The sequence below is a fragment of the Apostichopus japonicus genome, chromosome 9 (genome assembly GCF_037975245.1).
Source record: "Apostichopus japonicus isolate 1M-3 chromosome 9, ASM3797524v1, whole genome shotgun sequence".
NCBI lineage: Eukaryota > Metazoa > Echinodermata > Holothuroidea > Aspidochirotida > Stichopodidae > Apostichopus > Apostichopus japonicus.
In genome coordinates, this window is record NC_092569.1 from 26,593,744 (window position 1) to 26,608,803 (window position 15,060).

The following is a 15,060-nucleotide window of genomic DNA, read 5'->3' on the forward strand; positions in this document are numbered from 1 at the left end:
TAATATCGATAAATCAAATGCTTTTCTCATTGGTTCTTTTGTTAAGCTCTACAGAGTTGTTAAGCTTTCAGAGTTGTTGACAATTGACAATTCATAACCATGGACGTTAAATATGAATCTAAGAGACTGACTTTGGTCAGCTTGCGGCTCTGAAATGCCAATGATGGCTTCTTCGTGAGTTCCCGAGGATCTAAAATACATACAAACATTCATACCGTGATTACATTAATTTGTTCAATATTTGAATTTGTAAAAGCTCTATAAAGTATCTAGGTATATCGCTTTCTCGCACCATTGCGGAAGACTTTTTCCGTTTGAATTATGTCCCAAACATGATTCTAACCAACTCGAAAGAGATGCTTTGAACTGACTTTTGTTAATGAAAATGGAGGCAAACGACAAAGGCAAATGAATATATATAATTGAAATCGTAATGAGTTGTAAAATCCAGAACAGTGAATAAACTTCCAGCCACCGGGATCCGAACCCGGGCCTCCCGCTTTATATGCGGACACCCTAACCACTAGGCTATGGACGCTGATTGTATGTCCAGAGGTTCGAAACCGGTAAGGAAGGCCGTAATTCCACTGTAGGCGTTAATCACCTGTATCGAACAATACAAATATATATATATATATTTATATATATAAATATATATATACATATATTTATATATGTATATATATATTTATATAATATTATTAATAATATAATTTTATTTATATCATATGTATTTATTCAAAATAATTCTATATAACTTTAAACTTTTTTCCTTGACATGGTTTACTCTTTAATTTTGACTGTGGAAAAGTTGTGATCATATATGACTTTCATTAAAATAATAAGGCTTCGCACAGATTGGTACCAGTTACACAGGAAATGAAAACATGATTCAACTTGGTCCATATGTGACGTCGCAGATTATTGCCCATTCAACTCTTTTACGTTACAAAGGTCTAGCTTGTGTACGTCTAGATATAGACTTGCTTCAAATTTGGTTTGATTCGAAGTATAAAAGAATAGTTTAATTGATTTGGTCACAAATAATCTTGCTGTTTACAGTTCTGCCACGTTACATTTTTTACATGATTGTTTGCAGCCAGCGAACAACATCCTTCTGTGCCACCTGTTGAGAAGCACAACTAAAATGGCGACATCATCTAACACGTGCACTAAGAAGATTCAGACGACCACTGCTACCTCTGGCTCTAATGTAGGTTTACCTTTTAGCGATTCGTGTAGAGGAGTAGCTGGACTTTTTCTTATGGGGTGGGAGAAGAGGCGGGGGGTGGGGTGGGGGTGGAGCAGGTCATGCAGAACATACTTCTACCAAAAAACCATACTTTTGACAATGTTTGCCATGGAGGGGGGGGGGGGTGGTTGGGATGGGTAGGGTTAAGACAAAAGTATATTTTTTGTGGAGGAGGAGAACAATACTGACAAATTATTCAGAGCAGATATAAAAACCTCTAGATCGTGCGTAATAACAAAGCTATACTGGCTCATTTGATTTTGTTACATTATGATTTTACTCAATATTGCAATTTGAAATTGCGGCAATTGAAATACAAATTTATTTTCATCCTGTGTATGAATGCGTTTTGAACATATTTGAATATAAAAACAGAAACATATGTCCAATACTCGTCAGAGATCCACGGGATATCCCCCACTCTCGCTCTATTTCTCTCTATATTTTCATTTGTCCCTGCTCTTTCTCTCATTCATATCTTCATATTTACTAACCAGTCTGTATACGACTCTTCTTTGATTTTATGAATATGAGGTCCAGCTTTTCTAAAAAACAAAGCAAATATCGGTTAAAAATCCAAACAAATTTACATTTAATATTTATTCGAATTTCTAATTCGTTGTTGACAATTTCGACTATTTTATGAAAAGTTTACCTTCTTACGGTTATATGTTTCTGTTATTTATTAAATTTTAAGTTCTTGTCTTACATTTCGACCATTTGGTAACAAACTTGCAACTACTAACCCCAAAATATCATTTTTATTTTGCATTTTATCGCATTTTTATGATATTAAAACTCGAATAAGTATAGGAACAAGTGGAAATTTCGACATTTATTTTCAAACATCCCACTATTTTAACTATAAATTCCTAATAGTTTATTTCAAAATGTAAACTTTTCCTGACGACTAGAATTAGGCTTCCTTCTAAATGTCGATTGTTTATTAGATATTTTATAGAAATTGTATGTGTTTTATGTACAAATTTGGAGATGATTTATCTCGAAACGTTGCCTTTTGAAGTATTATTTTTTCCTTCCGCCGCTTCGTTAGTTATCGACTTTTCATCATTAAATATCAGTTTTTTTTTTAAATTTCTGCTGTTCATGAAATTGTGACATGTTAGGGCGAAATCCATCGTCAAAGTATCGACAAAAAAGAAAATGGTCGACGGATTTTTTTGGAACCGGAAGACCTTGTGTTAGCCTACTGGAAAGATTAAGCTGAATGATTGTGTACACAAGTTATATATTATCCAAATTGGAAAAGATATGTCACTTCATGGATTGCTTGCTTGCTATTAAGTAACTTGATTATTTCAATGTTATTATTAGATGAAAGACTGCTCGGATGTCTTCAATGCTGGTTTTACTACCAATGGCATATACACCATCAATCCAACTAACTGGAATGGGGCGTCATTTGATGTCTTCTGTAACATGACTGACGGAGGAGGATGGACGGTAAGTCTAGTATGACATCCTATAGTATACAGGCGCGTATCCAGGAGGGGGGGGGGGGCGTTGGGGGTGCGCGCCCCCCGGGTAAGAAAAAGAGGAGAGAAAAAAAGAGAAGAAAAAGGATAAAAAGAGGGGAAAAAAGAGGAGGAGGAGAGGAAGGAAGGGAAAAGAAAAAGAAGAAAGAGAGAAAAAGGAGAAAAGGAGGGAGTAAAAGAAAAACCCCAAGACACCGGGAAGAGAAAGGGGAACAGTGACATCATTTCAGCGCTTATCCCTATTATATACACAGGGTAGCCAATGACGGATCAAGGATTTCCGAAGGGGCGTGTGCCTCACCCTACCCCTTACACCGACAACTCCATTTTTGAAGTTCCATTTTTCCTCTCTCACTCATGATCTATATATATATACTATATATGGTCTGTCATAACGCGTGTGTGTGTATATACGCCTCAAAATTGTGCTATGAAACCAACTGTGGCTGGTCTCGAACTCGACCATGTCGTCGGGGAACATGACGCATTTCGGTAAGGGGGCGATCGCCCCCCCCCCTTCAGCATATTTTTTTTAATATGATATTGCTAGTAATTTCAAAATAGAAAGTGCTTAGATGCAACTTACAAGGCCTGGGAAGTGTCATTTCCAGCGATCTGGGAGGCATTTCGGCCAAAATTTTCATGTACGCTTCGCGCCAAATTATGGTGGCGCTATGCTTAGATAATTTGCCTACCCGCTTCGCCCCTCCCTTGGCAAATTCCTGGCTAAGCGCCTGTTCGAATTTGTAAAGCAAACAGCAGATATCACATCATATAAGTGAGCATGAAAATGGCGTTCCAGGATGAACAGCCTCAAAACTGTCCGACTTGCCCGAAAAAACAACCAAAAATTTCGCGCGCTCCACGCGCTTTCAATATGTTAATGTCAATATCATATAAGCAAGCATCGGTTATTACATCGCATGCCATCGTATACCGTACGGTCCGTGAAAGTTGCGCAGTATACCGCGGGATGCTAATGTAAACAACGAAATGTCTTATGTAGATAGAGAAAAAGCATGGAGGTCCAATTATGTCAAAACTCTCTTATACATTAGTAATGGCGAATTAGGGGCTGCAGCCCCCCCCCCCCCCCCCCCGCCTCTTACACCTATGTGTGTAGTGTTCGGTTTCGGAAATATCTGTTATTTTTCATTTCCTTCAACCAAGTTTTATAATAGCCGTTATAAGAGGTTTTAATATTTGGACACCAATAAATTAACTGTGTCTGAATTTTCGAAAATTTCTGACCAGCATTGTTCATCACACTTCCCTCCACTCGTGCAATTTTGACCGGTCTGTTAGGGGTTGAAGGAGGTTTTTCTATATTGGTTGTCCATAGATGAAATTTTTTGGAACATTATGGGTATGTTTTGAAGTGAGTTTATTCACGAGAATGCGAATTTTCAAATTCTGAACAGATAATGGGCTTAAAACCTTGAAAAGTGGGGGTGACGGATATTGTGGGCCGCGACGTAGAATCACCTACAAAAGCAATGATCCACAGGACATGCGATGAGGTCGAACATGATTTGTGACTGGTGACAATCTTCAAAAAGTTTATGGATTGAAAAAAAACTATTGGGAAATACTTGGTTCTCAGGCAAAAGGTGTACATCTGGTTGGTCATTTTCAAGCCCGAGAAGTACCATTTCCGGTGATCTGGGGGGTATCAAAACCCGAAATTTTCTTATACGCTGCTCGCCAACCGATGGTGGCGCTCCGCTTAGATAGTAATTCGCGCCCCCCCCCCCTGGTTAGAAAATCCTGGATACGCCCCTGTATACTGTATTGCTTTATTTCGATTTCTTTATTGTTACTTCCACATTATTTGTTATTGTATTGTATGTATAATTTTGCTTTTGAATTGGTAGAAATAAATCAATCAAATCACACTGTACAAAAATGGTGTCTGCGTCCTGATCTAAAAGAATATCGAAAGGTCCAATTGTGTATGTAATTATATGCGCTTGCTTTGAAGGTCAACTGCGTTAAATGTTCCCAAAAGTAAAACATAATTGACGTTTTAACTATTCTATATCAATGTAGACTTTTCTTTTTGAGTCGCTCGCGAAAGTCTATCTTGACATTTAGATGTCAAAATGAGGAAATGTCTCTCAAAGGGTAACCAACAGGTGACATTTTAGGGTCCTTGTGGCAAATTAAATGCGTCAAACAAGTACCCCGTCACAGATTAGATTTTGTATGGGGGGGGGGGGGAATGGGTGTGCTGGCTTAGGCAGGAGTCAACCCAGTGCTCAGGAAAGTACCACGTTTGTCTATTCACCACGTCCGCATACGACCCATTGTTCTGTAAAGAATTCGGGAAGGGAGGGGTTGCCCTGTAATACCTAGGAAGTAGTTTCACAGCAAGTGACTTGGGTTAAGACGGTGGATCAGTAGTTTGGTTTTCGTGGACAGGTTCTCCTTTAGGTGACTCTGGCGAACATCCCCTGATTTTCGCTATGTGAGAAGCTCCCGCCTTTCCCAGGAGAACTCTGGGTTGCACCCTTGACCAGTATTAGTAGAAAACGATTGACGAACAAATGCATCCCTGTATTTTGACAAGTAGCGACAATCTAAGGACGCTATTTCACTAAAACTTCTCTGTCAGTTACTTATGGGTTTAAATGGGGGCGTTATAAAGAATTTTTCTTCAATCTCGCCATATTAATCTTGACCAGGACCAAACCAAGAGTTTTGACATTACGTGGTCACATGTATGTATTCATCTTGTTTAAGCTTTGAAGCCGTCAAATAGAGATTGTGCAGGGTTTACGCTCCCTGCTGATTGACTGTTTCATGGTTACCTTATCGAGATGTGAGGCAACTTCACAGTGGTGTGTGTCTGAGGGTAGGTGGGTACTACCAAAAGGAACAGGGTCAACAGGGATTATGAAATTTACACTATTTCATCTTCACAACAAGTCAGAATACCCCCTCGAGGCTCCCAAAATGACCAATGTATGCTGAAAACTCTAAATATGTAGCGTTTAACGTTACAAGTTTCTACAAATATCATGGAAACTAAGACTTGGTCCTACGTTGTTCTCTCTTTGTCAAAATCAACGGAATAACTGTCTAGAAATAAACCATATTTGACTCAATTTTGACCCGACAATTTGCACCATTAATGCTTTCGCTGTGAAAATTTAAGGAAACACCCATTCGGATACTAACAATTGTCCTTCAATGTTGAAACAGACCAGTTAAGCTGTCACAAGATGTAAATATAACAAAATGTAACTTTGCAAACATCTGCAGTAAGACTAAATATGTAACCCTTTCTTCACTTTCACAAGTATGATTTATTCTGTTCTAATTAAGTGTTAACTAAGTGCAATTTTTTGTAAGAACATTTATTGCAAACATGAAGATATTCGTTTATAGCTCAATTAACCCTTTACCGCATGGGGGGGGGGGTGCCGCCAGGATGCAAAAATGCATTGTAGTTTAGTTGATGTAACATAAGCAGTTTTCTTCACTTTCACAATTTGACCACTGGTGACCCTAAATGACCTTTGACCTCCACCAAGAACAATATGCTTCTTGTAATTAATGTGATACTTCTACACAACAAATATGAAAGTGGTCTGACATTCCCTTCTAGAGATATCGTGTTTACAAGCTGGGCGTCACAAACGCACTCACACACATACATACACACATACGCCATCATGAACGCAAAGGTTAGGATTATCATCGAAACCAATAAATGTCTTTCACAGAAAAGAAACTACCTGGATGCCATTCTCACCTGCAGGTGCAGAACACTTTCATGATTTTTGTTGTTGTTGACAATTTAGGAAGATTTACTGAAAATATTCACTTAAAGAAAAAAAAAAAAAAACTCAAGAAGCATGCTTGGTAAGTTTCACTCATTTTATTAACTGTTTGAAAAACAGGCAGAAATAAATTTCTGAAAATATCAAACATTATCATCGACAACTGGATGCCTTCAGTCATATGGCGGCTGATGTTTCCAGTCTATGCATCGGCGATGGTGACCTCAACCTCGACACCAGGTTCGATGCTGATCGATGTCTGGTCAAACAGATAATTAAGGAAAGAAGAAGATGTAATTAAATCAAAAAGAGGTGTGTGTAAATCCCCTAACTACCCCCCTCCCACATCTAACAGAGACAATACCTGACCAATTTATCTTTGGCATATATGAATAATCTTGTTCCATTTGGGAGATATATCCTAGTTTTAAAAGTAACTGTCTGGGGGCTTAGGGGCTACCATTTACTAAATCTATGATGTCATACTGCCACGGGGATCTGTAACCTTTGACCTCATCTGATCGGACTTCATGCAAATCTGTTCTCTGGACCTACCCTTTGTAAAGCAAGACCTGCTCCAGTCGTAAGCCTTGAGACCTTATGCTATGCATAGAGATCACACTCCCATGCAGCATTCCTGCCCCTTTCTTGGCAAATATCGAAGGCCTTTTTTACCCCGGTTGTCCCCCGACAGCCGGGCCTTAATATTCGGTTGTCTGAACAGCAAATTTGGTTCTCCTACTATTTTTAGCAATGTAACAAAGGATGACAAGTATATACATCATAAGAGAGAGAGAGATGTGTAGGTCTCATGAAAAGAACACCAGCTTTGTGGGTGTGACAAATATTTCATTTGACCTATCTGGGGTTATTTGGCTACAAAAGCAATCTGAATTTAATGTAAAGGACTAGTCCTCCGTGTGACAAACTCCAAAGTTGATGATATTGGCCATCCAAACAGAAATTTGAGCCTTTGGCACAATCATTTAAAAAATTGTCCTGCTATTAGAGCAGTTGTATTGTATTAATTTTTCCTAAAATGTCTTCATGTTGTTTTCCATACTAAACTGATTTTGTTTCTTCCTCTTTCAATACTGAAATCTTAGAGATAATGCTGTCTGACTTTAACTGGCTGGAATCATCTTGTTTGTAATATACCCAGTAAGCTTGGCTCAAGGTCATTGACCCGACACAAACAGTTACTTTAAAGCCTCATTACGTGTTCTGTCATATTCACGGCCATATGGACACTCATATCGATGGTCTTTTTGACAATTAATTGCATTAGTTATTGACAATATGATATGGTATATACTTTTCTGCCAAAACATCGGCACACCAATAGAGATTGAGAGGATCGTAATCCCAATGTGAACATCACTCACATGATAAGTGTCAGAATTGCTTTTAAAAACACTCCATCTCTTCAATGGACAAAAAGCAAACCAACCAGAAGGCAACAATGCATTGTGGTTTCGATGATGTAACATGAGCAGTTTTCTTCATGAATCTGAAGTAATATATAGTGAGGGTGTACATGTTTACAAGGGTTTCACGATTTGACCTCTGATGAACCCAAATGACCTTTGACATCCACCAAAAACAATAGTCTTCTTTAACTCAATGTGGTACTTCTATCGAAACCAAAGACAGTCACCATTGTAATTATGTGATCGTTTACTACACAATAGCCAATGTTTTTTCGTCATTCTTTAATGACCATTGGAATTGAATGGTATAAAATGAGCCTATTAACTACTGACAGGCTGAGGCAATACTCTTCAAAGAGAAGGATACAATCTGCTTGACAATCTCTGACGGGCTCTGGAGATCAATGATCCTCTTATGGATCCTCATCTGAAACCTGTCCCATGTCTTGGATCCTTCTCCACATGGTGTCTTCCTGGTGGTGATCCGGAGGGTCTTGGTGGGCATCCTGACGGGTCCTTTGACCTTCAGGTTCTTGGCGAGAGCACCTGCTTTCAAGTCAGCACACACTGAATGGAAAATAAAAAAAAAAAATGACAATCCACTTTCTTCAAGTATTCGGAACAAAAGTGTAACAATGAAAGGAAAGTATACAATGACAGTGTTAGAGTATAATAGTGACATCACAGACCATTTTATAAGAGACATCACAGACTATAATCAAGGATAGAAACAAAAAAAAAAGGTACTTTGGGAGTTGAATAACTCAATTTAAATGCATCTAATATTTAACTCTGTGGTAACTGTCTTCAGGAAATAGCTGAAAGGGTTGGATTAACATTTAGAAAGATAAGACCAGTTACAGTAGAAAAGTCAAAGCAAAACAAAGCCTGCTGCCTCACTAGGACTAATGAATATATAATCTGGTCATTTAGAGCAAAGTGCTATGCAAAATTGCTGAACAAGTGTAGGGATGCACCGGACCCAAATTTTTGGATCCGGCCGGAACCGGATTTTTCCGTATAGTACATGAAATCCGGCCGGATAAAATCCAGCCGGAACCGGATTTGTTCATTACACAAAAGAAAGTCATTAATAAGAAGTAGAAGTATGAAACAAGGAGCAAATCTTAGGAGAGGTATACGCATATTATAATGAAGGTGAAATTAAGACCCCATTTATGAGATTATAAATGACTTGAAGTGGTTTAATCTACATTCTTTAATAAAATAACTACTGTACAATATAATTGTTGACAAGCTTGATACAGTACAGTATGTAAATTTCTTTGCTGGAAAAATACTGCATACTACCTATGAAGTTTGTTTTAAAACGGGAAGCTACATTTCACAAATCTCATACTTTATACTAAATAAAAAGATTGTTTAATTGTTGTAATAAAACTACTATCTGAATTTAGAATTGTCTTTTATTATTCATTATTTGGTAACAAATGTTTACACTGCAATATTATCTGTAAAATAAATAAAAAAAAGCATTGTATCTTTCCAGAAGAAGAAGAAACTTCTTATCTATCTTTATCTATCCTTTAAAATGGTATTGAATGTTAATTAGAACACTTAATGATTTACGTTTTTCATGAACTTTTAGGAACTTTCATGGTGACAAGAGATATCCAAGAGAATGCCAACAATCATGGGAAAGTAAAGATTCAATGGAACAGTATTTTGACTGATAAGTATATGAATGGTCTATTTTAACTGCACAATATTAAACTGATGAAGGCTGCAAGAAATGACTTCACTGCAAACTGTATTTGTTGTATATAGCTTCATATTATTACAGTAGTTGTATTATTTTGGTTGATCTTTAGAAACAGTGGGTCAGACCATTGAGAACATTAAATTAAACATGTTAAACCTAATTTTTCCTTACTTTGAATGTTTTTATTAATTTTTGGAAATAGTTTACATTGATTTAAGTTAATACCAACACCTTTTAAGGAATAATTCAGGCCAGATTTTGAAAAAGATCCGGCAAGATTTTGAAAAATATCCGGCCGGATTTTGAAAAATATCCGGCCGGAACCGGAACCGGATAATTCCTCATGCACTATCCGGCCAAATAGTCCAGCCGGACCGGATATCCGGTGCATCCCTATACAAGTGCACAGATATATAAAATGATGTACACAGGAACCAAGGAACAGTTTCAAATTAGAGACAAAATTCAGAATCTTATACAGAAACTGCACTTAACTAAATTCTTCCCTGTATTGCACATGTTCAATTTAGAAACATTTCCTTGTGTCAAGGCTTTTTCAATATTCCACTGCTGAAACAATCTCATCTTTACAATTCTACAGCTTGCTTACCTACTTACCTCCCCCAACCCCTTCCCCCAAAATCAGGGACTAACTTTGTTATCCAGGCATGCTAAATTTACTTTGAGGTTTACAAAGGTTTTTTTTTCTGACATTAATAAACGTTCTAAAATCACTCAAGTGTACAAAACATTTTTCGTTAAAAGCATCTATTTGGTAACTAATAAATATTGCCAGTTTCCAATCATTTTGTAATATATCACACCTTTCTCCAAGCTTTTGACATTCCTACTGGTGAGGGTGATCCTGATTCTGTGGGCCTGTTAGACTGCAGGTCTGATAAAAATGTTGCTGGTTGTATTCTGACAACTTGGGATTTCTCTTGCAGTTACAATCTTCATTGAATATGTCACAATCGGGTGGGAACCCACCTCCACCATGGATGGATAGATACAGCCTCACAAGACTGTCTTGCGACAAGAAACAATGAAATTGTGCCTTTTTTCTTCAGGAAACCGGTGTTACACATAGAGCACAGACCAAACAGGTTTTATTGGAACAGGCCTAGTAACAGCCATACGCCAGTACAAACTGAAATTAAGGTGTGTAAATATTTATGGTTGCCAAAGTCGAAAGCAATCAACTAATCACTGTTACTGCTCGCTTAGTTTAGTATAAAAAAAAGGATTGGGAGGGACACTCAACTTACCATCAATGACCCTATAGGAGAGAAAAACAAACTGAAGACACCAAAAATCAGACCTGATTACAATTCTTAAAGTGCTTGTCCAAAGCGTTCTTAAACCCATTCACACTACTTGCAAGTTCAACTAATTCACAACCCTATTAGCAAAAAGTTATGCCAAATATTAATCCTACTTTGTAACTTCTGGAGTTTAAGACAATGACCTCTGGTACAGCTACTATTAGCAACCATGAAAAAGTCCGTGAAGGATAAATGGTGAAACACAATCTTGAAAACCTGAATCAAGTCACCACATTACCTCCTAACCAGGCTTACTCTGATACACCCTATTCACCTATGCATTCCCATCCGGGAGGGGGTGGGGTAAGTGGCTATCTGTCCCCTAAATTACAGTAATGAAACATAAAAAGAATGATTGTTTGGTTGTTATGCTAGGCCTAGTATGACTATCATTGAAGAGGCCTCAGTATGCTGTGAGCATTCTTGATTCCTGCAAGATATACTAACACTGTTGTTCTAGTGCTACTAGGCTAGGCTGGTATAGACTAGGCTCTTTGAGTGTACATTAACTTCAAAGTGGCTATTCTTACGACTAGTTGTAACAATAATTCCCTTTTACGCATGCGCAGTTGCTTTAACGTGGCTTTTTTTAACACTAGGAGTACTATTTTTACGACTAGGAGTAAAAATATTTTCCGGTTAGGGGTTGGGTTAGGGGTTAGGGTTACCCCTACTACATGCCCAGTTGCTTTATTTACTTTAGTTCGCATGAATTCTCCGATGTCGTGAGAATAGTTTATAAATAATTGTTACGACTAGTCGTGAGAATAGCCACGGCCCATTAACTAAGGCTTTCATTGCATCAAGTCTCATATTTTGACCAGTGATTCCTACCATGTGTAGCCTAACGTAAGGAATACTAGTTTTAATAGAACTTGTACAATGAATGATGGTGTATAGTAACTTCGCCATGGAAAGCACAATAAGTTTGTTAAATGATAGCAGTGATGACGATCTCGCTGATTATAAGTTTTAATGAGCAGATTAGTTCTATTCTTTATGATTTCATAGATAGTTCGACCAGATTGCGAGATAGAAAGAACTAAACTGGCATTGGTCGGTAGTTTAACTGCACGAAGCAGGGTAAACTTCCCTAACTACATACTGGCCTGGAAATTTACTGACTGTAATTCCGCTTAGTGGGTGAGATTATCAATGAAGTTGTCTCAAAATATGAAATTGATGTTTCTTAGTTTTACTGTGGGAATTAGTTTTACTGGCTCTGTTGGTTAAACTGAGAGATTTGTAGAATAAAATTGCGACTGAAAAGTGGTTTGAATTCGACCAACGAACACAACTACAGTGCTGTGTCTGTTTACCAGTACAGCTGCATACGTATAACTCTAATTTAGGGATCGCGCGAAATTACCGTATTCTACCATTCAGCCCACGTTAGGCTAGGCTATGTTTTGTCACGTTGACTTTCATGCAAACGTGCTGATAGGCTGACATTGGTTGCACATGTGCATTTGTATGTCAACCATCATAATGTATTTGTTGTAGTGGCAGAGTTGCTTATTCGGCCTTCCATAGAAAAGTTAGTTTTATGTTTTCGGGTGTTCAAAGCCTACAAGCCAACACGGTATTTACGAGTCAAATTATCACCATTTGTGACCTACGAGTACGTTTATATTATTTCGAGTATATATCCAACCATTCTATAGCGTTTAGAGTGTATCATTCTACAGTTATTTTGTTTCCTTGTTTTTCGTGTTTTTTTGTGAGGAACGGTGTAAATATCTCTGTAAATACAAGTTGTTTTATTACTTTACTACGGACTTTCGTCAGTGTGTGTTTTTATCTTACGGATTTTCGTCTTCGTTTTCAGCTAATTTTAGTCGGCTTTTCAGCTCCGTGCACGGACATCACATTTGCCATTTTATCTTTCATGAAGGAACCATATTACTCAAATTTACGACAAGGAATTTAAAGGAACATTACCATTGTTTCTAATTGCTGACCGACGTAATCAAAGTCTGATGTGTGGCAGAATTTGAACAGCGGTGAGCCAGCAAAATTCTGCAGTTCTTCTGAACGTGTTGGGTTGATCGAAAAGAAAGATCAATGGAAAAGATTGTGATATAGCGCCACTACTTTTATACCAAACAACGTATGGAAATGACAGAGAGGTTCAATGTTCCCAATATTTTCTTTTCTAAGAGGGATGTGAATGAAAGAAATGACTTGCCTGTGTCAACTGTCCTTTCTAAAAGTGTCAATGGTTTATAGAATGGTTTGGATGGTTTTTTTTAAGATTTACAATAAGGTTTGAGGTTTCTGTCATTATGTGATATTGTTTTTCATAGGGAACATGATGTCCCTCCTGAACCCCTTTCCCAACTAAACTTCTAATCTAACTAACAACACAGTAGTTCTAAATCATTCAATTTTATGAGCAAAAGCAAGTTTTACGCGGTCAAATCATCATTTGTTTGTTTCATTGAAATTTGGACATAAAATAGTCGAGATATTCAATGCGTCTTTTAGGCCACTATAACATCTACAAAAAAAAAAAAAAAAACTCGTCTGATGAACCACTTAAAACCAACCAGAATGGTATAACTGCACTATAGACAAATAGTTGTAAACGCGGCAAACTCAGCATTGTGAAACCCGGTGTAAGTATAGGTTGGGGTTGAGATCAGCTAGTTTGGTTTGAATAGTATCGCCCAGCCTCTTTCTTGAATACTAGAGCAATATATAGACATTTACCTCCGGATAAATCATAAAGGATTAAAGGCCGGGAAGCTCGAGGTTTAACTTCAGTCTTGGTATATCGCCTATAGGGCCAAAATTATAAAAGAAGTGAGTGGTATAGAAATGCTTTTTTTCTAGCTATTCGGTTTTCAAAACTATTCAGCTTTGAAATATGAAAAATATCTGGTTCTGACCAGATCATAACGTTGTGTCCTTGGGCAATGCAAAATCTCCATTGCCTCTCTTCACCCAGGTGTATAAATGGGGACTTGCGAGGTAACTTGTAAATATATTTGCGTGCGCCGGTTTGTGGCTGAACCCTATATGTACTGTGGGAAGTCTCCGAGGGGACAAGTAGATAGTGGATGTGACCAGTTACCAGTGACCAGGGCTTAAGTTGATAAGTCGTGTGACGGGGCCTTGGCCTTGTAAAAGACTGTAAACCTTTAACTTTAATTTGGCAGTGATGACGTCGGCTCCTGTGTGCAGGCCAAAATAATCAGGTTGATCCATTGTTTGATATATTCTGATAACTTATTCACCTAAGTTCTGTTGTTCTGCATATGAAAAACAAACATCACTGAATGACATTGAACACCATGTCATAGATAATTTGTTCTAACATGTTCTGTTGTTCTAAGCAGTCATAAAACTGGTTTATTTGCTATTGAGTATATATATATATATATACATATATATATATATATATATTTATATATATAGGGCTTTAGTGAGATGCATATATATATATATATATATATACATATATATATATATATATATATATATATATATATATATATATATATATATATATATATACATATATTCCATATCCTAAAAGCCAAAATTTAACAATCGCTATATGATCTCACTAAAGCCCTCAATTGAAAAGCGACACTTCCTGCGTCATCACATTTCAGTGACCTTATACTGCCAAAAATAATGCATCCTTGTTTCTAATGTTAAAAATAATCATTAATAACAAACAATGCGCTTATCGGTGTATCAATTGGATTTTAAACTGCCTGGCGAAACATAAAGTATAGTCATAAACATGAGAGGGAAACTAATTAAAAAAAGGAAGGAAGAAGGTGTATCTGATATAATAAGAAAAGAACTGTATGTTTATGTTTATATATATATATATATATTTATATATATATATACATATATATATATATATATGTATATATATATATATATATATATATATATATATATATATATATATATATATATATATATATATATATGTATATATATATATTTATATATATCAGCCTATTCATTGCAACGAGATGACCGAAAAATGACTGATATTACATTGAGATATGGAGGGTTAAAGTGAG

General features: G+C 36.9%; 2 protein-coding genes across 2 annotated transcripts in view; one reads left to right on the top strand and one right to left on the bottom strand.

The window, feature by feature from the left end:
* The first annotated feature begins 1,120 nt into the window (after nt 1–1,120).
* LOC139974347 (ryncolin-1-like) overlaps nt 1,121–15,060 on the top strand; it is a 77,690-nt gene continuing 63,750 nt past the window's right edge. Inside the window, exons 1-2 of the mRNA XM_071981409.1 lie at nt 1,121–1,213; nt 2,588–2,716. Of these exons, the coding sequence (XP_071837510.1) occupies nt 1,148–1,213; nt 2,588–2,716 (195 nt within the window). The 5' untranslated portion in view covers nt 1,121–1,147. The remainder of the gene's footprint in view (nt 1,214–2,587; nt 2,717–15,060) is intronic.
* LOC139973792 (small ribosomal subunit protein uS10-like) lies at nt 6,633–14,221 on the bottom strand. Its single transcript, XM_071980658.1, has 6 exons — nt 14,088–14,221; nt 13,724–13,791; nt 10,955–10,965; nt 10,511–10,565; nt 8,331–8,530; nt 6,633–6,792 (listed from the first exon to the last, which is right to left on the bottom strand). The coding sequence occupies exons 1-6, from the start codon at nt 14,219–14,221 to the stop codon at nt 6,736–6,738; spliced, it is 525 nt and encodes a 174-aa protein (XP_071836759.1). The 3' UTR covers nt 6,633–6,735.